General features: G+C 36.6%; 2 protein-coding genes across 2 annotated transcripts in view; one reads left to right on the forward strand and one right to left on the reverse strand.

The window, feature by feature from the left end:
- The window catches only part of LOC145979329 (MKRN2 opposite strand protein), a 398221-nt gene that overhangs the window by 125450 nt on the left and 247044 nt on the right, over positions 1-25727 (forward strand). The gene's annotated exons all lie outside the window — the stretch shown is intronic.
- Positions 7535-25727, reverse strand: part of eys (eyes shut) — a 154632-nt gene continuing 136439 nt past the window's right edge. The window contains exons 21-23 of the mRNA XM_083112357.1: positions 24378-24547; positions 20182-20419; positions 7535-8552 (exon numbers count right to left, since the gene is read on the reverse strand). Coding sequence (XP_082968483.1) covers positions 8383-8552; positions 20182-20419; positions 24378-24547 — 578 coding nt within the window. The 3' untranslated portion in view covers positions 7535-8382. The remainder of the gene's footprint in view (positions 8553-20181; positions 20420-24377; positions 24548-25727) is intronic.

A 25727-nucleotide genomic window follows, 5' to 3' on the forward strand; every position in this document is an offset into this window, starting at 1 on the left:
TGTGGTTCATTGTTTTGCTTCCAAGAAATACGATCAGTAGCAACATATTTGCTGATTCACCTGTGCACGTTTCAACCTGCTCGACTTATCGGTGTTGCTCAGAGGGTTTCATGTGTTTCCATCTGTGTGGGGGGTCACTCGCCTGCAGCTATGGAGCTGGGAAGAGAGCACTTTCGAATGATGATCTTACTATGATTTTAAAAGTGGGATAAACAAGTCTTAAAGCCTTGACAGATTCCAACATACTTTCGGGGACCTTGATCCTTCCCATGCGACAATCTTTCGGTGGTCGAAACTCGTTGGAAGAGAATCTGGCAATGACTGTGTGGAAAAAATGGTTTGCGAAAACAATCGAGTAACATATAAGGACATTCAAGTGGCACTACAGATTGGATCGCCAGCAGTGTCCAAGTTCCTGCATGGTTACTTATGAGACAGGAAACTTGCATCCCAATGCGTGCATGTTGACAGATGAGCAAAGGCACGTTCGTGTGGAATGGTGCGAAGAAATGCGGGCCAGATTCAATGGAGACAACTCCAGATGCGTTTCTGACATCGTTACTGGTGATGAAACCTGGATTTATCAGTTTGATCCAGAGAATAAGCGTCAGTCGACAGTGTGGTTTTTCCTGAAGTGGATGAAGGGTCGGATAGAAAATGGTGTCAACTTTCTTCTCCTAAAGCGGTCATGTCACATCTGTTCCTTTAGAGGATCAAAAGACTGTTACTGCTCAGTGGTACACAACAGTTTGCCTACCAGTTTTCGAGAATCTTAAAAAATGGCAACCAAGGACAGGACTGCGAGGGATCCTCTTGCCCATGACAATACTTCTGCCCACAGAGCCAACATCACCATTCAGTTACTGGAGTCCACCTTACAGTCTGACCTGGCCCCATCGCAGGCATGGAAGAGGGTTCTCCAGCCTTGAAGAAGCTGTTCATGCCTAAGAATGTGAACTTACAGTACTCGATGAAAATGAGTGAAAAAACTGTTTTGAAAAATGGTTTACAAGAAAGCAAAAGTGCATAGAATGTCCTGGCGAGTACTTTGAGAAAATACAGTAATGAAAATTATTTTATCTTTCTTAATTATTATGTACGTATCTCAAACCTTTCGTAGTGACCCTTGTAAGAGCATAAAACCATTTTTTTTTATCAGTGACTAGATTAAAATAACACATTCACAATCTTGTAATAAATAACATAACAAGAGAAACAACAACACATTTTCTACAACTATGAAACACAACAACTTATACTTTTTCTATTGCTGTAGCCTAACATTCTTAAATTACAAATTTTCATTGTTAAGAAAAAAGTTTAGATCTTCAATAAACTTATCCAATACATAATAACATACCATCTAAACATTACATCAACAGTTAATTTCAACATATATTAACATAACTGACATCTTACCATTCAATGGTAGAGTATTCTAGAAGCATTATAAAAATTGCAATGATATACATATAAAAAAGAATCTACTTTTTGTTCAAGTGGTTGAATTAATGGAAATGTCTCTTTGACATTAGTAAATTCATGGCCATGAAAATAGGCAGCTGGGCAGAATTGCACTGGTGCCACATGTGGGAAAAGCAAAGCGAGGGTGAGACAAAAGTCGCTGATTCCTGCGCACCGTGTGGAACGTCAACCAGGCTGCGTTACCTAGTTCGAGCATCAGACTGACCTCTCTACGGGGCACTTTCCCTGCCCTTTCGAGCAAATACTGTCAGTTTGCATCAGATGGATTACACAAAGACCTCCGAACACACGGGGTTGTGATCCGACGTGGCAACAGTGCGAACTTCTGTCAACCACCTAATTTCATGGCAGTGCATTTAGTATTATCTTTCAACAAGTTGACTTAAATACACATACAATACAATAAAATGATTGCAATAAAATTAGGTACTCAAAAGCATTTGTCAATAAAATTGATTTCCAAATGTGTGGGCACAATGGAAAACTTGAAAGCTGCAAATTGACTAGATTGTGATACCAAAAATATATATACAGGGTGATTCGTAACAATGGGGACAAACTTCAAGAGGTGATTCCTGACAAAAGATATAACAAAAAGAGTCTACATAAACATATGTCCAAAAACTGATTGATTGTTTGACTTGCTATATTTTACTTCACTTTTTGTGCCACTATTTGCCTAATTTGTGAAGATGGGGATAAGTGATGATATGATGAAATTGATGAATGGACACTCACAAATATCCATGCCCAGGCCAGGATTCAAACCGTGGACCCCTGGCATCATAGCGCGATGTGTTAACCACTCTGCCACGGGGTCGGAATATGTCCGGAAATGTATGTGTTTCGAGATAGATTGTACCACCCATCGTCATGGCTGGAGTCTCTCCTAAGAGCACTATTGTCGGGACGCGCTAGCAACCGGCGTGGAACCACCCACTCTGGTAGTGACGCGCCATTGCCGGATTGACCTACTTCAGGATTATTGCGAGCCCACAGAGACACGTGTAGGATTAAACATCTGGTTAAACAGTCAACAACGGGACACTTCCATTGTTCTCATTCTCAGCAAAAACAACTGATTCTTTAACTAATACTTCTGTTCTTTCATTCATTTTTTATGTTTTTACATACAGGTAGATCGAAGCATTAATTACACATGTACCAAATGTATCATTAATGTTTAGGAAATCGAGCAATTGCCAAGTGTTTCGTTGCAATTTATTGAACTCTGTATTGCCAGAGCCTGTATTGTCATGTAGATTCCAAAATTAACTCACTTCACACACCCACATGTGCCTCCCCGATGGTACAGTGGTAGGGTAAGCGTCGTCACCTTGTAATCAAGGAGTCGTGGGTTCGATGTCCTGTCGAGGCACATAGTGGTTCGGATCCCACTTCCAACTGTAGGTCCATTCCAGATTAGCCGTAGTGAGCATAAAGTGGACTTTTAAAACACCAACTCAATCAATCAATTCACACACAATTGATTTGTTCGTGATAAATTCTTCTTCGTAATACAGTAACTCAGTTCTGTGAAATTCTGTTTTAGAGGTGAATTTTTGTACGTTCCTCAAAATATATTTTAAAAACGTGTTAACGAAACGAAGTTGTAAGTAATTTGTTTATACGTAATTCGCCCTAATTTTCAAGAAATACATTTCATTTGTACCTTCTGAAGCTTCAACAATCGTGGTGTAACAAAGAAGGCAAAGAGAGGCGGCATGAAATCAAAGGAGAACGATTTGCCACAGTTGTTCATAACACAAGACGCATTTTCTTTTGTTGGTAATTGTGATACGATACAACACAAGTAAAAGGATGCCGGTAGCTGATGCTTGCAATGTACCATAATAAAAACACAACAAAGGTTCTTTCAGTGAAGGTTTTCGGTTGCTGTGTAGGAAGAGAAAATGTTTCATGCTTGCCAGAAAGTAAAATTCACATTGGAAAGAAACTTCAGATTCAAACTTCTAGATTCGTTAATTTATCACTTTATGACAGAAATAACATATATTAGCATACTGATAGCTAATAGCTTAATTTCGCGTGACGTTTTATTTTTTTCCGAGCTTGCCAACAGCTGATTAGCCTGTCCGCCTGTTTGTACGAACGTGGCAACGCAGAAAACCCCCAGCCACATGGCAGCCAACGAGGAGACAGAATTTGGTCATGTTCTGCCGTTCTGCGTTCTGATTGCACACCGCATCTTATCGCGGACCAACTGTAGTTGCCTAACATTGGGAAATAAATGCATGTAATGGGCTATTTTCGCAAACGGACCAGCTAAAAATGTCATTTTTTGACGTTTTGATAAATTTCATAAAAAGCAACATTACTACCTTCTTATCTGTCAGTATTCACATATATACTGTATGTGCATTCCGAATTACGTAACTGTTGGGTCTCTAACTACACTTGCAAATCTGTGCCTGAACTAACCATTGCACTGCTTGCATTTCTTCCCCTAGAGCTCTTACAAGGGACTCCCGGCACCACCATCTATCTTGGAACACATGCATTTTCAGCCATATGTTCATATAGACTTTCTTGTTTCTTCTTTTGTCAGAAATCACCTTCTGAAGTTTGTTACCATTGTTCCAAATCACCCTGTATAAACAACAAATCCAGATCTTCTGAAATCATTCCTACCAAACTCAGAATTTATCATTGTAAATTCATTGCACACAATATGAAACATAGGCACAGTACAAATTATTGTACATACCTGTACACTAACATTAACTTTATCAGCAATTAAATGAATGTGCTGGATAGAGCTGTGTAGATCATACAAAAAATGATATTTTTCTACATTTTCACTTTAAAATGCCTCATTCTCTGATACACAGAAACTCAGTTTACAAAATATGCCACACCAAATAAATTTTATTAGTTTCTCGAACAGTTATTACACACAGTTACAACACAAATACTATTTCTTAAAATATATTGTGCAAAAGTATTATGTACAATCACAATTGACTGGTACAATATGATCTAGTAAATATGCAACAATGTAAGGAAAAGGTAAAATTTAACAATTTATGATTAAATGCATAAAGAAATAAAAATGTTATATTATCAAGCACTAGCTGCAATACAAAAAAGCTAAGTTTATTCTCTCAAGTTCTGAGATTTCAACTCTTTTAATCAAGACTATGGACGGAATTTTATTAAAAATACTCTCCATTTAATTTTAATTTCTTCTGAATATTCAGGGTCCTCAATGTTAAAATGTTCTACCATGCTTTGTTAAAGGGTTAACCAATATCAGTAATGTTGTAATTGGATGTCTTCACAGATATTGGCTGATATCTATTTGGAGTCTGGTCTCCTACAAATGCCCCAAAAAACACTAGTTTTTTCCCTAAATTTTACACCAAATTTGTGCACAAAATGTGAATTTATCTTGTATTGCACACAAGAATCTGCAAATATGGTGCAGAAGTGCAAATTTTTATTAATTTTTCACCACTACTGTGAACAAAAGAGAATTTCTTGATAAAAAGATAGCTTTTTAATATTTTCAATTGCATTTTGTAAACCTTTAAATATTTTTAAGCACAACTCTCCAATATAATATTTGTATGGAATTCATACATTTTGGTGCTGGGCATTTTGGATCTAGTCAATTTTGGTGACAGACATTTCAATACCTGGATATTTTGGTGCAAGGTAATTTTGGTGCCATACATCGTGGCACCTGAGCAGCTTGGTGTTATATATTACTTGGAAGTTAAGTATGCAGTCGGTGGCAGCGATTGGGGGGGCAAGCCCCCCCACCAAGTTTTTACCACTTCTGCCCTTGCACTATGCTAAACCTTATCTACGAGGGAAAGTAAACTGTCTTTGCCCCTCCCCCCAGTTTTGGAACTTTGCCCCCCCTAGTTTTGGAACAATGACTGTATGCAGTCATGGGTAAGATAGTCTGCAAGGTTACATAGCCACCTTTCAGATATGCACCTGAATTGTTATTATTTTTGTTATTGTTTTTCTTTTGCAACCAAGGGGAATATTGTTATACAGGGTGTTCATAAAGTCCCGGTACCATTACAACTGAGGAAGAAGGTACTATTCAAGCATGTGGTAGTAAATGTTACTTGTAATGGACTTCCAGCCAACCATAATTTTTCAACAAAATGGGGCACCCCCTCATTGGTCCAAGGATGTTCAAGGTCTTCTGGATAGGCATTTCCCTGCCAGTGGATAGGCCATGATGGACCTATTCCCTGGCCACCGTGCTCTCCTGATATCACACCCTTGGATTTCTTCTTCTGGGGGGTATGTCAAAGATTGTGTTTACCACACTCCTGTTCCAGATGTTGCTACTCTTAGAAGAAGAATAACGGAGAGTATCCTAACTGTTACTGGTGATATGCTGGGGCGTGTATAGGCAGAAGTGAATTACCGCGTTGATGTTCTGAAAGCAACTAGAGGAGCGCACATTGAGGTTTTAATGTGTGGCATATAAACGTGGTGTGTTGTAGCTCATTTTGCAATCAACAGCGTTGTTCTATTGCATGTAGTTTCCAAGCTATGTTTCTTGTATGGTACCAGGACTTTATGAACACCCTGTATATTACTTGGAAGTTAAGTATGCAGTCATGGACTGAAATAGACATAAATTCAAATTATCTGCAAAATTTATGCAGAAAAATGCACAAAAACCTATCTGACTTGCTTTGGAACAAGCCACTCATTTTGCACGATAATTAATGCCCACCTGCATCTGGGGAACGTTGTTATCTGGAGAAGGCTGTGGAAAGTGTTACCTCATCCACTACACAATCCAGACATGAGTCCACTAGACTTTGACTTATTCCCCAAGTTGAAAGAGCCCATGCACGGACATTTTTCCTTACTGGACGAGGTTTCTGCAGCAGTTACCCAAGCCATCTGCACACTGAACAACAGTGGTACCCTATCTGGCATAGAAAATCTTCCAAGACATTGGGTCATGGTTATTAAGAAACAGGGGGACTATATTGAAGGACTGTAAGGAGGTACTGCCTAACACAAAATAAACATGTCAGAAAAAAAAATAGTGTGTATTATTTATGAAATAACCCTCGTACATTGGGTGTAGCATAATATAATGTCCATGCTGATTAGTGGCTAACACTCTCTAGGTGTGACAAGTTTCACCTGTGTTGTTTTCTCTACAAGAAGCATTATTGGATTAAAAGCCGTTGCCCTTGATGTTCTGTATGTCAGAGTTCACACTGATACGACGTACCATGACTTACCAGACCTATTGTGTGGTACATGAGATAATTTTGTAGAAAGTGAAAATACAAAATAAGCAACTGTTTTGAGCTCAAATATTTCTAAATACTTAATGCAATATAATACACATATAGGGATAGAAACTTTTCTCCAGCATTACAGAAATCCAACGAACAATATTCAGAGTAAGTTACACTCACCAGCTCAACAGTTAATGATTGAATGGGCATCTCTGAATTTCAAGAATGTCAATATTAATTTTTCTACATAATAATTTACATGAATTCTACTAACATTACTTCTGATAATTGAACCTATGAACTACAACAAATACATAAAACCTTAGCTGAAAAAGCCAGAATTCACTACTTTTGTCATAATACATAGATATGTTTTACGCTGATAAATAATTTGGAATTGCAATTATTGCACATCTAATTGTCAGTTGTTTTTAAAGAGTTGGATTAAAGAGTTAAGTAGGAAAATACATGTGTTGTATACTGATAACAAAATGAAATTTCATCATAGTTTTTGTGTTTAAAATCATAATCACCAGGAATGGTCATGGACGTCCGCAGGATTTTTTCCAGGGAGGGGCAAGGAAGGTATTTTTTTCCAGGGGGGGGCAAACAAGGCACATTTTCCCCAAAAATAGTGTTGTTCCCTAAAAAAACATTGCTTAAATTTGAATTTATGGTGTTCATGCAATAATTAACACATATTATTGTGGCTAAAATGAAATTATAAGTGTGAAATACATAATTTTTGGTTGACTTTCATTTTCCAGGGGGGGCCACGGCCCCCCCCTTGCCCCCCCTTCCGGACGCCCATGGGAATGGTGTAGTCAAAATCTACAGATCTAACCATACATTTCTTTAATAGTTTGCATTTCGAATGCTGTGTAATCTTTGTCCATGGAATTATCAACTGTACCACCCAAAAAATCAAACCACGCTTTCCAGAATTCACCGGCGTGTATCAGACTGGTGGATCAAGAAAGTCAAGTTTGGTAAAATATGGAAAGCATCATACTGAAACAAATGAAGACTAGATTAGGAACGCACATGCACATTCATGTTTATTAGCAAAAAGTCACTGAGAGTGACTAAATTGCAGAAGATATTTCATGATGGTCATAATACATCTCGATTTGCATGTACACTACTAATTTAAGTGGTATTCTTTTGTAAAAATACCGAATATTGCGAATGGATGCTTTCCTGCATGTTGCAGCAGAACAAGGAAGCATGTTTTGATGCATCGGTATACTTTATTTCACTTTGCATGCAAGTGAAGGAGCAGTACTATTTAAAAAAGTTGACAGTTTATTCCTGCAACCAGTTTATGCACCCTCCGCGCAATAATATCAGTGTGACATTTCACTATTGCCTTCAGAACGGATATCATGGATCACAACAAGTTTCAAAGCAGATGACTCAATTTTGATTCACCAACCATACCAGCTCTTGAGGATGGTGTAAAATGATGATGTCATGGTTTAACCTGCTGAAAGGTTTGGTGAACACCGGTGAAATATGAAACACCAAAGCGTGCATCAGTGATGCACCAGCCCATCCACAGGTGGAATCTGGAAAGCACCTCCTAAATGGTAAATCAGGAATGACTCTTATGCTATGAAAAAAAAACTTATTTCTATCATGCACTATTTCATTGATTTTCATCAATTTGACAGCTAGAAATATTTTCGCTATGATATGAAGAGAAGTCGGTAATGGAAGTTCCCTCTTTCAATGACAATTCCCGTAGGCAGCCAATAAACTTTGATGTAAAGTATCCATGTGTCTCATGCCACACTGGATGCTCTGTTGGGAATCCACCTACCGAGAGAAAATTAAATTGTAAATTAATTACGCCTGCTTTCAAAAAACCTAAGCCATATTTTAACCTGTATTTAACCTTTAGGTGCCCGATTGTCTCGATCGAGATGCTTTGTCACGGTTGTAGTTCTTAAGATATAACTTCACTATTTATGGCTACAATTCAGATTTTCTTTTTTCATATTGTTGGTATGGTATTTAACAGAAATGATTGTTGCACGTTTTTTTTTTCACGAAAATGGCGGGAAAAAGGCGACTTCTTTTTTGCATCTTTTTTTCAAGGGAAAATTTTTTGCCAACAAAGGAAGGCAGGCTGGCTTTGTTGTTCTAAAGCAATGCGTTTCCCTCACCCCTGGAAACTGCATTCGAAGGAAGTTTGTTTATCGGTACCCGCAGATGCAACGTTCATCCTGCCGCACAATTTGTAAATATTTGATGACATCTGCAGCCTTTCACGACAGGAAGATATATCACAGACACAATCAAATGTTGTGTTGGGTTGCCAACATTCAGGTGGCAAAATTGATTTTTTTAAACATTTTTTGCGCCTAAACGACGCACATGTTACTGAGGAATGTTGCTTGTTTTGACGTCCTCTGTACGTTTCTGTGATCCGTGGACACCATAAAAATGACATCTTGTATATATTTAAAAATAACATAAAAAGCAATACTATAGTCTAATTTTTGCCAACAAAGGAAGGCAGGCTGGCTTTGTTGTTCTAAAGCAATGCGTTTCCCTCACCCCTGGAAACTGCATTCGAAGGAAGTTTGTTTATCGGTACCCGCAGATGCAACGTTCATCCTGCCGCACAATTTGTAAATATTTGATGACATCTGCAGCCTTTCACGACAGGAAGATATATCACAGACACAATCAAATGTTGTGTTGGGTTGCCAACATTCAGGTGGCAAAATTGATTTTTTTAAACATTTTTTGCGCCTAAACGACGCACATGTTACTGAGGAATGTTGCTTGTTTTGACGTCCTCTGTACGTTTCTGTGATCCGTGGACACCATAAAAATGACATCTTGTATATATTTAAAAATAACATAAAAAGCAATACTATAGTCTAATTTTTGCCAACAAAGGAAGGCAGGCTGGCTTTGTTGTTCTAAAGCAATGCGTTTCCCTCACCCCTGGAAACTGCATTCGAAGGAAGTTTGTTTATCGGTACCCGCAGATGCAACGTTCATCCTGCCGCACAATTTGTAAATATTTGATGACATCTGCAGCCTTTCACGACAGGAAGATATATCACAGACACAATCAAATGTTGTGTTGGGTTGCCAACATTCAGGTGGCAAAATTGATTTTTTTAAACATTTTTTGCACCTAAACGACGCACATGTTACTGAGGAATGTTGCTTGTTTTGACATCCTCTGTACGTTTCTGTGATCCGTGAACACCATAAAAATGACATCTTGTATATATTTAAAAATAACATAAAAAGCAATACTATAGTCTAATTTTTGCCAACAAAGGAAGGCAGGCTGGCTTTGTTGTTCTAAAGCAATGCGTTTCCCTCACCCCTGGAAACTGCATTCGAAGGAAGTTTGTTTATCGGTACCCGCAGATGCAACGTTCATCCTGCCGCACAATTTGTAAATATTTGATGACATCTGCAGCCTTTCACGACAGGAAGATATATCACAGACACAATCAAATGTTGTGTTGGGTTGCCAACATTCAGGTGGCAAAATTGATTTTTTTAAACATTTTTTGCACCTAAACGACGCACATGTTACTGAGGAATGTTGCTTGTTTTGACATCCTCTGTACGTTTCTGTGATTCGTGGACACCATAAAAATGACATCTTGTATATATTTAAAAATAACATAAAAAGCAATACTATAGTCTAATTACACATACACACTCGCATCGTTACATTTATCACTAAAATGTTAAAAATACATATAAACAAAAAAGCTAAGAATAGAAAGGTTGCGACTTCTGTTTCTTACATGCGAGCAATAATTTCTATGTGCATGTTGACCTTTTCATGTCCTTGTTTTCTGGGGGTGATGGAAATCCCAATTTTTCCATAATTTTTTTTGGGGGGGATTTCCCGCTCCCCCCTTAAGTCCACTAATGCACAGAAAGATTGGGATACAGATTAAAGTGTATTCCAAACCACTGTGCCATATGCATCCAGCAGGTACATTAGCAGAAGTTGATCCATAATTGTTCTTCCAGTAATGGGTGTTTGGTGAATTTACTTATCAAGAAATCAGGTGATCCAGCGAAGTGCATTAGCTGAAGTGGTTGATCTAGATGCTAGTTGGTTTAGAAAAGTACAGTAGCTGAAGTTGCTGATCCAGAAAAGTTTTTCTAGTAAAGGATATTAGCTGAATATACTGAGCAAAAAATCAGTTGATTATCAAAGTATATTAGCTCAACTTTCTGACCAAAAAGATAATTGGTTAAACAAAGGCACTAGGTGAAGTGATACCAGTTGGTTTAGTGAAGTTAAGTTAATTGAAGTTGCAATGTACACTAGCTGAAGTTGCTGATTTAGAAGCTAGATGGTTCAACAAATGTACTAGATGAAGTAGTTGATCTAGATGTCAGTTGTCTCAGCAAATTAAATTAGCTAAGTTGCTGATTCAGGAATGATCTTCTAGTAAAGAGAATTAGATTAATTTACTAACCAACAAATCAGTTGATCCAGCAATGTACATTAGCTGAAGTTGCTGATTTAGAAGCTAGTTAGTTCATCAATTGCACTAGATGAAGTGGTTGATCTAGATTCCAGTTGGTCCAGCCAAGGTCATTTTCTGATGTTGGTGCTCCAGAAATGTTTTTCTGTAATGGAAATTAGGTGAATTTTCTGATCAAGAAATCAGTTGATCCTTCGAAGTACATTAGCGTAAGTTGCTAATTTAGAAGCCAATTTGTTCACTAAAGGCACTAGGTGAAGTGGATGATCTAGATGTTAGATGTTCAGTGAAGTTCATTAGCTGAAGTTGCTAATCCAGAAATGTTCTTCTAGTAAAGGGAATTAGATCAATTAATCAGTTGATCCAGTGATGTACATTATCTGAAGTTGCTGATCCAGAAGTTAGTTGGATCAGCAAATGCACTAGGTGAAGTGGTTCATCTAAATGCCAGTTGGTTTAGTCATATATGTTAGCTGAAGTTGCTGATTCAAAAATGTTCTTCTAGTAGTAATGGACATTAGATGAATTTACTGATTAAGAAATCAGCTGATGCAGCAAAGCACATTAGCTGAAGTTGGTGATCTAGAACTCAGTTGGTTCAGCAAAATGCACTAGATGAAGTGGTTGATTTAGATTCCAGTTGATTCAGCGAAGTTCATTTTCCGATGCTGCTGATCCAGAAATGTTCATCTAGTAATGGGCATCAGCTGAATTTACTGATCAAGAAATCAGCTGAACCAGCAATGCACATTAACTGAAGTTACTGATCTAGAAGTCAGTTGGTCCAGCAAATGCACTAGATGAAGTGGTTGATCTAGATGCCAGTTGGTTCAGCAAAGTATGTTAGCTGAAGTTGTTGATCCAGAAATGGTATTCTAATAATGGGCATCAGCAGAATTTACTGAAAGAAAACAGTTGATCCAGCAATGTACATTAGCTAAAGTTGCTGATCTAGAAGCAAATAGGTTCAGCAAATGCACTAGATGAAGTGGTTGATCTAGATTCCAGTTGTTCAGGAAAGTATGTAACTGAAGTTGCTAATTCAGAAATGATCTTCTAGTAAAGGGAATTAGATTAATTTACTTATCAAGAAATCAGATGATCTAGCAATGTACATTAGCTGAAATTGCTGATCTTGAAGTCAGTGGTTCACCAAATGCACTAGGTGAATTGGTTGACTTAGATAGCAGTTTATTCAGCCAAGTTCATTTTCTGATGTAGCTGCTAAATAAATCTTCTCATAGTAATGGAAATCAGCTGAATTTACTGATCCAGGAATCAGTTTATCCATCGAAGTGCATTATGTGAAGTTGTTGATTTTTACAATAAAGGCACTAGGTGAAGTGGGTGATCTATATGCCTCTTCGTTCAGCCATGTATGTTAATGAAGTTGCTAATCTAGAAATTGTCTTCCGGTAATGGGCATTAGCTGAATTTACTGATCAAGAAATAATTTGATCCATTGAAGGACTCTAGTTGAAGTTGCTGATCCAGGAGTCAGTGGTTCACCAAATGCACTAGGTGAAGTGGTTGATCTGGATGCCAGGTGATTCAGCCAAGTAAATTATCAGAAGTTGCTGATCAAGAAATGTTCTTCTAGTAATGGGCATTAGCTGAATTTACCGAACAAGAAATCACCTGATCCAGTAATGTACATTAGGTGAAGTTGCTGATCTAGAAGCCAACTGGTTCAACAAATTCACTAGATGAAGTGATTGATGTGTTAGCTGATGTTGGTAAACTAGAAGCCAGTTGGTTCAGCAAATACACTAGAAGTGGTTGATCTAGATGCCAGTTGTTCAGGAAAAAAAAAAAAAAAAATGGCGTCAAGTTGAGTTTACGTGCTGCTGTGCTCGTCGGAAAATACTTGTAGATAATTGGAAAAACTTCTGAAAACCTGCCACACAGACGATACGAACATCGTAAGTATCTCAGGACATAGTGTAGTGATAAACAGGCGAAAATTAGGTATAACTTAAGGAAAAATCATAAAAATGCCAGGCTGTTGTAATTGCCACAAAGCAAAGCTGGAAATAGAAAAACTGCAACGTGAACTATCAACAAGAAATGAGATCATCAAAATTCTCGAAGCAGACAAATTAGAACTGTTAAACCGGAAAAGAGAAGAGAAGATGGAACATGGTACATGGTCAGATGTGGTCAAACGAAACATAAACAAGAAGTCCGCGATAAACTTGTCCAACAACAACTATGCAGCCAATCACAGTGTATCAAATACAGTTTTGCATCCAAACCCGTTTGAAGTGCTAAACAATGCAGAAGTCAGCTCCATAACAACTGCATCGGCTCACACATCAAGTGCAAATGCTTTCCCATTGAAACACGTCAACAAAATGAGAAATCGACACAAAACAAGTAAACGTCCTGACACAAAAATATACGACCAAAATGCTTTAGTCAATAAAAGTTACAAAGGTAATGTCTTAATTTTGGGTGATAGCCATAGTCGTGGTATTGCTTCTAAGTTGGGCGAGAAGTGTAGTGAATACAATGTATCTGGATTTACTAAACCTGGCGCCCCATTGACAGAAGTTGTTAAATCATTACCTGACATTTGCAAGGACTATGGAAAAAACGACCATGTGATCATAATGGGTGGTTCCAATGATATATCAAGAAATGAAGGAAAATTGGTAATCTCAGTACTTAAAAACTGCCTTGAAACAACAAAACATACCAACGTCGTCATTACTGCCATTCCACACAGATACGACCTAATACCAACTTCCTGTGTAAATTTAGAAATTAACAGTGTGAACTCTAAAATTTACAAAGTGTGTAAATCCTCTCCCACAGCAAAAATGCTAAGCGTTAGTGAAATTGGAAGAGATGGCCACACAAACCATGGCCAACATCTGAACGGAAAAGGGAAAACACTTCTGTGTGATAATCTCTATGCTCTATTTACTAATACGCCACCCTCGCAGAAATCAGTGTACCCTCTTAAGGAAAAATCAGAAAGTGAAGTGTGTGAAGTGCAGTGTGATACTAACCTCGTAACTCCAAACAAAAATGATGATACGGTAAAAGGTGAAGAAAAAATTAGTGTCAGTGTCACGGACAGGCCTCTGAAAAGGAATATAAAAAAACCAATCAAACTAAGGGACTCTTTTTTATGGTAAGTGAGAGTCGGGTGGTGGACAATCCAATCCATAATTATGATGCGAGATTAATCCACGAAAATATTCAAACACGATTATTACGGCAAGCCAAGTTAGGGATACCACCTTGTAATGGAAATGATATCTTACTACTGCATCTGAACATTAGATCCATTAGAAATAAATTAGATGAACTAGAAATATTAATGGGGGGAATAAATAACTGTATTTTAAGCATAAACGAACACTGGCTACGGGATGAAGAATTGCAAATATATGTACCTCCAGGTTTCAGGTTAATTACTGGCTATTGCAGATCAAATATGAATCATGGTGGTGTATCACTATATATCAGCGACAACCTAGATACCAGCTTTAAAATCTTAGATGTTAGTCAGTTTTGCATAGAATGGTGTTTTGAAGTGGCTGCTATGTCACTGCCAAATTTAAGAACAATTGTTATCTCAGTGTACAGAGCACCTGAAAGTAATGTAGAATTTTTTATCGAGTGTGTGCAAAATATTATTTCGTACCTAGACAAAAACTTTAACAAACATAAAATAATTATTCTTGGAGACATCAATTTTGACATTCGAAACAGTACCCCTAAGCAAATACATCTTCTAAATATTTTTAAATCTTTCAACTATTACTGCGCAAACAATAGGCCAACAAGACTAGACTCTTGTCTAGATAACATTTTAACAAACCTAGATAAATACTGCTATGAGATAGGGATATTCAATACATTTTATTTAACGGACCACAAAGGCTTATGGTTAAAATTGAACAATAATATACCTCTGAATACTATACATAAACAAATTAAATCTGTTAGACTAATTAATGATAACAGGCTGAATATACTAAGAAACAAATTAAAAGACGTTGATTGGATTCATTTAATTTTCTCAAGTGCAAATGTCGATGCATTATTTGAGAAATTTATGAGCACCATCTCTGATATATGTAACGACTGCTGTCCTAGAGTCCAAAAAAAGGAGAAACCAATTAAAGCTAAACGCGAACAAAGACACTTAGGTCAATGGTATAATCCACACTTGAGTAAATTAAAAATCTTGCTTTTGATGTATTATAATGGATTTAAAAATGGTAACGCAGATAAGAACAGATATATCAAATTAAGAAATATTTACAGATCAGAAATTAGAAAAGCTAAATGCACAGCAAATGATAAATTTATTAATAACTCCAATAATAAATGCAAAGCAGCTTGGAATGTCATTAAGGCAGAATTAGGCAGAGGGAAACCCAGAAGAAAAGAAAATGTTCCGATTACTCCAAGCGAATTTAATGATTTCTTTGTCAGGGTAGGTAACAAATTGGATACAAACCACAATTCTATGAATCAATTTGATTATGAATATAATAATCTCATGTCACAAAACATCGGTAACATTTTGACTGACTTCCGGTGGCATGAGACCCAACCTGCTGATATTTTAAAAGCAGCACAAAAACTAAATAATTCAAAATCGGAAGACTTTTATGGAATGTCGAACTTTATTTTAAAAAGAATCATTGATATTCTACAGTACCCACTTTGCATTCTCATAAACTGGATGATGTATTGTGGGCACTTTCCTTCCTGCCTCAAGCTCTCGGTCGTCATACCCGTGTATAAAAAGGGTGATAAATCGAGCCCCAACAATTACCGTCCTATATCACTTGTTCCCATTGTCTCAAAAATTATAGAACACTGTTTATATAATCAACTCGATAGCTATTTCACAAATAATAATTTATATACAAGTGCACAATATGGTTTCAGAGCCCATTTATCCACTGTGAAAGCGAATGAAACCATTGTTTCCACAGTGTTAGATGCATTTGAATCCAAACTTTCTGTAAGTGCAACACTTATCGACCTGAGTAAAGCCTTTGACTCTGTTTCCCATCAAATATTAATAAAAAAATTACACTTCTATGGCATCAAAGAAACTGAACTTGCTCTAATAAAATCCTACTTATCAAATAGACAACAAATGGTCACTGTAGACAACATAAAATCAGAATTCTTAAATATAAAAAATGGAGTCCCACAAGGTTCTGTCCTCGGCCCATTGTTGTTCAATATTTATATAAATGACTTACCTAATATTATTCCTCATAAGACTGTTTTATATGCAGATGATACCACATTCCTTACAGTGGGCAGTGACAAATTTACAGTTGAGAAGCTTGATAAGGAAATAGAGGAAAGGTCCACTTTTTGGTTTGAAACAAATCAACTTACAATTAATGAAAATAAAACAGAGAAAATATTTTTTACATTAGGAAATGGCCATGAATGGACTTCTGTAAAACTTCTTGGTTTACACTTAGACTCCAAATTATCTTGGGAGTCGCAAACAAATTACCTCTGTTCCAAACTTGCCAGGGTGGTATTTCTACTTAAAAAGCTTAGAACATGCATTAGCAAGGACTTGTTGCTGCAATCATATTATGCATATTTTCATAGCCTTCTGACTTATGGAATTCTCTTGTGGGGAAACTCATCTGGTGCTGGGGATGTATTTATCTGGCAGAAAAAAGCTTTACGAAGCATGGCAGGAGTCTTTGATCAGTCTGTTTCCTGTAAAAATCTCTTTAAAGAACTAAACATAATGACTGTGCCAAGCTCATATATATTTACCTGTCTAGTGTATACAAAAGAAAATGTACATAATTATAACGCAAGACACACTGTGCACAGACACAATACAAGATTCTGTTACAAGCTCGACACACCATCAATCAGATTAAGTAAAACACAAAATAGTTATAAGTATTTAGGAATTAAGTTATACAACATGTTACCAGAAGCTGCTCACAGTGTCTCTCTTAAAAAATTTAAAAGTGTACTTCAACCCTGGTTAAAAGAAAAGGTATTCTACAATCTAGAAGAATTCGAAATCCATCCCAAAAATGATTTAATATTCTAGAATGTATTGTATTGTTTATTTCCTGTTTTATGAATTATTGTTATGTATATTGCCACTGCCATATTTATATTATTTCATCGTCACTAATATTATAATTGTCTTATGTCTATGTACTCTTACTTCATATATGCATATACTCTCATATTAGTATCTATAACATATTGGAGTTCCATGTAATCCCTCTCTCTATATATAATTATATATTTACATATATACAATAACAAATATGTAACCAATAACTGACGACATCTATTGCATTGTACAATGTCTAACGATGAATAAATATATTGTATTGTATTGTATTGTATTGAAATGCACTAGATGAAGTGGTTGGTCTAGATGCCAGTTGGTTCAGCCAAGTTCATTTTCTGATGTTGCTGCTCCAGAAATGTTCTATAGTAATGGTCATTAGGTGAATTTAGTGATCAAGAAATCAGGTGATCCAGCAATGTACATTAGCTGATGTTGCTGATCTAGAAGTCAGTTGGATCAGCAAATGCGCTAGATGAAGTTGTTGATCTAGATGCCAGTTGGTTCAGTCAAGTATGTTAGCTGAAGTTGCTGATCCAGAAATGTTCTCCTAGTAATGGGCATCAGCTGAATTAACTCATCAAGAAATCAGCTGATCCTGCAATGTACATTAGCTGAAGTTGCTGATCTAGAAGCCAACTGGTTCAACAAATTCACTAGATGAAGTGGTTGATGTAGATGCCAGTTGGTTCAGTCAAGTATGTTAGCTGAAATTGCTGATCCAGAAATCCATATTTTGGATGCGTGCGACTTGCTCACTATCATATATAAGCATAAAATCAAAATTTATTATTTACTTACATACAGTGAGTATATACTTGTCAAAGACAACGTTTCGGTGGCAACTGTCCCCTTCTTCAGGTCAAAAGTCGGCTTTATGGAAATCCACAAAGCTTCATCATTTAGAAAGGATATAGGTTTTTACATGGACAGATTGAATGCTAGGATAACAAATTACTAAAACAGGACTATTCCCACATTTTAAAATCCCTTAAAACTCATATAAAACTATTAAAACCTGTGTTACTATCCGATCACAATTCACATGTTGACTGGAACTGGTATGTACTAAAAAATAAAAAAATAAAATAAAAAATAGTACATACCAGTTCCAGTCAACATGTGAATTGTGATTGGATAGTAACACGGGTTTTAACAGATTTTATATGAGTTTTAAGGGATTTTAAAATGTGGGAATAGTCCTGGTTTAGTCATTTGTTATCCTAGCATTCAACCTGTCCACGTAAAAACCTACAGCATATCTTTTCTTAATGACGAAGCTTTGTGGATTTCCGTAAAACCGACTTCTTGACCTGAAGGAGAGGGCAGTTGCCACCGAAACATTGTCTTTGACAAGTATATACTCACTGTATATAAGTAAATAATACATTTTGATTTTATGCTTACATATGATCCAGAAATGTTCTTCTAGTAATGGGCATCAGCTGAATTTACTGATGAAGAAGTAATTTGATCAATGGAAAGTCTTTAGCTGAAGTTGCTGATTCAGGAGTCAGTTGGTTCAGTAAATGCACTAGGTGAAGTGGTTGATCTAGATGCCAGTTGGTACAGCAAAGTAAATTAGCTGAAGTTGCTGTCCCAGAAATGTTCTTCTAGAAAAGGGAATTAGATGAATTACTGATCAAGAAGTCAGTTGATTCAGCAAAAATAATAGCTGTTGCTCCTGATCTAGAGTATGTTCTGCAAAGAGGATTAGCTGAAGTTATTGAGCTACAAGACAGATACAAAAAGGAAATAAGCTCGAGAAGTTCATTCTTTGTTCAGTTGATGCACGAAGGCTAAAAACAAAGCTGTACATTAATAATGTAAGTTATTTTAGGAAAGGAAACGACAAAACTTGCTATCTATGGCCAAATCATTCAGGAAGAATGAGGAATAAATTTGTCAATCCACGGTTCAAGTACATATCAAGAAGGCATGAAAATAGAAGTTTTAAAATTAGGATATAATTTGTACAAGGATGAATAGGTTGGTGTCAGTGCATGTTTCAGCTGGTTAGTGGGGTGTAACGGGTGCTCCTTCCATGTAGTGCACCCAATAGTCAACTTCGCTTCCACATAGTACACTCTGGACTGCAGACTAACGAGGCTATGGCGACTGGCCCGATAGCCAGTATAATTCTGTGTCGTCCTGTTTTTTGCCCTTATATGTGCTGTGCACCCTTTTTAGACGTAGCTTTTAACCAAGGTAAGGAAATTTTAGTTTTCAGACCTGCTTTTATTTTTGTTATGATAAGGGGCTGGACCCAGTATAGTGTGACGGGTGCAAAATAGCCTCAGTGCTGACGCACCCCAAAAAAAATAATTCAATAAATTGAGCTGGTTAGCAAGGGCTACAAACTGATGCTGTTAATTAGTTGATCCACATGGTGAAATTGGTTCAGGAACTGGTGTGAGCCAAATTTATCTATCCATGATCCAGACGATCCACGTGGCAATACTTCTAACATTAAATATTCTAATAATAAACAATCGTCAATGGAAAGAATGTATAATTCGCAACAATGTAAAATCCAGTATCATAAAATTAGGGTTCCACTCTAAGGGAGCTTTCAGCCAGAAGCAACAAGCAAAATAAGCCCTTTAAGTCTAAAGCAAAGCATTCATCGTGCATTTGCGAACAACAGATCGAGGTGACACGGTTCACAGTATTGAGAAAATGGCCCAGTCTGAGTGACACGTAAGTGACAAGCAAAGCACGCAGCATATCGTGTCTTGATTACTGAGGGTTCACTTCCAAGTGACACATGCTGCTTCTTACCTCGCATGTTGCTTCAGTCTGAAAACTCTCTTATAGTAATAGACTCGATTTCTGAATGAAGCCTATGAAGACGTATTGTAGTACTTACCAACATAAAACTGTGCATCTGAAGGGAGCAATTCAACATCACTTGGTTGCTGGTACACAAGATCTTCGTCAGTCCAGACAGTCATATTCTCTTTACCCCACACAATATATACATCATGCCAGTAGCCATCACCAACAACAGCAGAAGGAATCAATATTACACGATTATCGTCCACATCTAAAGACCACACAAGCTTTAACAATCCATTCTCCATCCCAACTCCAAAGTACTTGTTGTCCTGTAATAAAAACAATATTAATAATAATTCTTTACAATTGTCTGTGTTACCAGAGTGACCATTATTGATTAGCATATAAATTAGGAATGGGCTTTCTCAGTATCACCTTTCATGGGCACATACATTGGTGTATCAGTTTATTGGTAAAATTACTAATATGAGTAATTAAATAAATAATACAATATAAATGACAGCTGGGCAAAATTTATCCGCCGCATGTATTCCATTCTGGACAGATGGGAAATATACATAACCGAGCACCAAGAGGCAACAATTAATGCATAATTTCTTCAAAATTACACATGATATTCCAATTCTGTCTATTTGTTCATTTATGTACATAGGAAGATATGTCATATTCGAATCACAAAACAATATATCTAATTAAAAAAAAAGGGATTTTAGGAGTTTGAAAATGACTGTTCTCTCCCACAGTATTAGTGGATAGATATTGTAAAAAAGGGTATAAATCCTCAACCACTACTTTTTACTGATATATTTCAGTTTTACATGTAATAATGTGAACAAAAGAACACTTTCACAATGCCAAACAAAATAGGGGTCTAACAGGAAATGCCCAATTTTCAAAATTTTCTGAAAATTACAACTTTCAAAAATGTTGCATAACATCAGTTTTTGTTTCAAAATTGAGGCATTACATATTCTCATGCTTTTCTACAAATTTGGTCCATCCAGTGTCGACACTGAAAGCAAAATTTCAGAATTTTTCCATAAGCTGCCAGCAATGATTTTTACATTGTTATTATTATTTTCCTCAAGAAGTGTCAGCCTATTTTCAATGTAATTTTGGATGGTTGTAGAAATGTACCACTCCTACATACACAATTCTTAATTTACTTTGGTCTATTGTGGTGGCCACAGTGTCATGCTGAATACCATTTTTTGGGGAAAATTTCAATTTTCTTCTTGTTCTTACTTTAACTTTCATTATCGAGGTACAATGTATAAATTTTACTTCTGCTAAAAGCCCTGACTTTGTCATCTCTCTCAATTAGTTCTCAAGCTATGTTTTTTTTTGTATATTATGGCAAGTTTGAAAAGTTCCTGTCTGTAGAGGCTAGACGCACATGCAAGGCTCCACCAGCTAAAAGTTAAAAGGGTTAATAAACCATTCGTGTTCTTAAAGACACATAGCAATTTTCCATCCGATTGGGTCAGTAGAATACATCAGTTATCAGCAACTTTTCCACTGGTATATCCCTAATAAAATGTACTCATGATTTCTATTATAATATGAAAAACTTATGTACACATATGCCATATATCATATATATACAAAAATATTTTTTTTTAACCCATCCGCTTACCTAATCGTCGAATCGACGGCCTGTCTGGACGTTCGCTTGCCGTACCTAGTCGTCGAATCGATGGGTTCCCCATTTTCATCACGTAGTTTCTTTTTCATTCAATAGATGGCAGAGGTTGTATGATCTTTCGAATCTATGATGTGTATGTTTGTGCTGCTAAGTTTTTCATACCATTTCAAGCATGTTTTGTTCAGTAATTTCTCATGTAAACAAACCTTCATTTGTTACGTCTTGCAAACATGTTGCGTAAGAATGTTGTAGAAGATTCTGCGATTGAAAAGTTGATTTTCGATAGCGATGAAGAGGAAAATGTGGATTTTGGAAGTGGAGATGAACACGGGGGTTCATTTTGTGTTAGTGAATTTGAAGAATGTAGTGAAAGTGAGGAAGAGGTGGCTGTGGCAGGAAAAAAATAAAACGTTGAGGTATGGAAATGGAATGCAAAGATGTGTGTGATCACATTTATTAGGTGAATTTCTAATTATCTTTTAAGTAAACTGCATATGTGCATACTTATTACTATACCTCCATTTCAATATATAAAATTTTCACGTAAAATTCTTGGATAGTTTTCACAATATTTGACATCTTGTCTTGCTGTGCAACCTTCACGGGAGATAGCCAAATTTGAATGGTATTTCATGGCAAAAAAATTGGCATTTAAATGGTATGCGGATGGGTTAATCACTGATTTAAATCACTTTCAATAAGTAATTTATAGAATAATGTATAAGGATTTTGTAGATATCAGAATCATTTTTTTTAAAGTATATTAATCTTGTAATCATTTAATGTTGATTACTAGGCTCTAAGAATGAAAAAGTAACGAAACAAAATATATGCACTAATGGGGTGAAGCTCTTACAAAAGGGAATGTACGAGGGCCACTATTTATATTTTGAGCCTTGGCAACACTGATTGAAGTTAGGCACGATTTGACGTTTGCACGGAATCGTCTGGCATTATTGACCATAACGTACTTCAAATGTTTTGTCAATAGCTTCATTTGTGTTGTTGATGTTGCCTTGGAGATTGCGCGACAACAATAAAATGGAATTAACTTGTGAACATTTTTGTGCGATGATTTTTTACGATTTTCGACGTGGATTATCAAGACAAGAGTGCATCGATCAACTTACTTCCACATTTGGCGATGAAGCCCCATCCTTTGCTACTGTGAAACGCTGGTATAATGAATTTGTTCGCGCTCGAAGCACATCGAAACAAATGGTCACCTGTTTTTTCGAGAAAACTGGTCATGACAACTGTGCCTTTAGAGGAACGTAGAACAGTCAACTCTGAATGGTACACAACAATTTGTTTGCCAGAGGTCTTCAGTCAAATACGGAAAACAAACAAACGCCGTCGGATCATTCTTCATCAAGACAATGCCAGCTGTCACACATCTCGTCTAACAACCGACTTTATGAACAGTCAAAAAATCGAATTGATGGGTCATCCGCCGTACAGTCCTGATTTGGCACCCAATGACTTCTTCTTGTTCCCGAATGTCAAGAATAAATTGTGTGGACAACGATTTTCGTCGGCGGAAGACGCCGTTGATGTGTTCAAAAACCATATTATGGAGGTGTCTCAAGAAGATTGGAAAAACTGCTTTGACAAATGGTTCGAACGAATGCAAAAGTGTATTGACCATAAAGGAGAATACTTCGAGAAACAATAAATCAGTTTTCAATGCCAAATTCCTGTTTTTTCATTGTTAGGCTCAAAATATAAATAGTGACCCTCGTAATATGTAAAGTGTACACACACTTAAATTTCTCTTGATTTAAAATTCAATTATTTTTATATGCAAAAATAGCAAATATTTTGTGTAGAATAATGTACAAAATACTAATCAGGCAAAACCGTCAATAGTGTCATTATCATTAAACTGTAATTAAATGTGGCAACTGATATTTTGCAAACTATCATTATAAAATTGACAAAGTTAGCTACAAAAACTGTAAAAAAAAATTTAAGTTGCAATTATACAGTACAGCCAGAATGTTTTATTTTCACTGGATGAAAAGTTACTGAAATTATAATAGTTTCACTAACACACTCAACATACATTTCCATAGTAGGTTCATATAAACAGTATCAGAAACAAAAAAATATATAATTACATACAATTTTTAATTTACTTTAATCAAACTGTTCAAATATTTTACAGGGCCAGTTACCAAAAAACATACAATCAATTTTAAGTGTGTTTTTTTTTAAAAAAAATTTAAAATAAAAATCATGATTTTCATCACCTTGCGTGAGCATGCCGAACCTCCAGTCGTTGTAGTTGGTTTCCGTGACTGGGTTACGGTACTTATTTGTAGCTCTCCAATTTCCTCATTATGGTAGAAATTGTCCCATACTCAGGCCGAAGTCTCTGGAGAAAAGTAGTTAAGTTTTGGCCAGGATACTTCAACCTGCACGCATCCCGCACCTGGAGCCCACAGCATGACACCTTACACTGCACGAACCTTGGTGCAGGACTATGCAATGTTACTGGGGATAAACTATTATCTGTAGGAGATGTTTTAAAGATATAGCTAAAGAGCATTTATTACAGAAAAATGAGCTCAAATAGCACAAAAGATGTATTTTTCATGCCATTAACAAATAAAACTTACCTGAGAGGTCCATAGGATAATACCATTAGGATGAGAAGCAGAGAAATTCAGAAAAAGAAAACTGAGGGCAGTGGACGTAGATTGCAGATCTTCCTTCTCCGAATTCACAGATGCAGGGTTCACAACCATGTAGCTATCTCCATTGAAGTGCGGAATCTTTGTGGACATTTCTGCAAAGAATGCATTATATGTATGTGTTGATTGACTGACTGAATGAGATTATTTCATATTGATTTCATGCCACTTTTGGCTAATAGCGATTATGAGAGTGAGGGATAATATGATAAAGTTGATGAAGCGACACTCACGAAGAGCACTCATGTCCAAGCCAGGATTCGAACCCAGGACCCCTGGCATCGTAGCATGCTATGCTAACCACTCTGCCATGTAGGTTGGCACTTTTTTTTTGTATAAATGTATATTTGGTTTTAGCATTTTCAGCTATGCACCAGTTACATTTGTTTTACATTTCATAATTTTACAATAGAATATTTTCTCTTACAACATAGTTGGTAAGTACATATATTATTTTCTTAGTTGGGTTCCTCAAAAGTGTTGACAAGGCATATGCCTCATTATATCCTGCTTCTTTTAGATCTCTTAAGAAATAGTCACGTGTAGCATTCAAATATGATCAGGTGTTCCTTCAGTTGCACCACACTCACAGATTGGGGATTGCACAATCTTCCTAGTGTACAGGTCTTTAGGGGCTAGGGTGTAATTTAGCTGACATCTAAGAAGACTTCTTAAAAAGTTTCTTGAAAGGTTAATGTCTTGATACCAAGGTTCTTTAGGAATAATTGGTTGAATTGAATAATATTTTTTTCCAATTGTCTTCTCTGTAATTGTCCATTGTTTCTGCCAACTTTCCAACAGTTATGTTTTAGCATGTGACTAGTGCTTTTGCAGAAAGATCGGTGACTTGATTCTTCAGCTGCGTACTTGGCTAATGCGTCTGCTATGTGGTTTCCTTCTATGGATGTCTGCTCAGGAGTCCAGACAAAAGAAAGGCTGTAACCTGAGTTGGTTAGTTTGTTATGTTAACAATGTATCAGTCTACATAGTAATCAGCTGTTATCGACCCCAGGGAGTGTAAGACTGACGCTGAATCAGTGGCAATCACTACCCTCTTGAGTTTTTTTTTTTTTCCTGTATGTACAACATTTGGCGAATAGCAAATGCTTCCGCCGTGAATATTGTAAATTCTGCTGGTAATGGGTAGGTTTTGTATTCCATTAGATTATTGCAATATATTGCAGCTCCAGTGTTACCAGCTGCAGACTTTGATGCGGTCTGTATATATATAAAAAAAAATAATGCGCTACAGAGTGTACATATTCCACGAATATG

This window comes from Lepisma saccharinum, chromosome 26 (genome assembly GCF_977018435.1).
Source record: "Lepisma saccharinum chromosome 26, izLepSacc3.1, whole genome shotgun sequence".
Lineage (NCBI taxonomy): Eukaryota > Metazoa > Arthropoda > Insecta > Zygentoma > Lepismatidae > Lepisma > Lepisma saccharinum.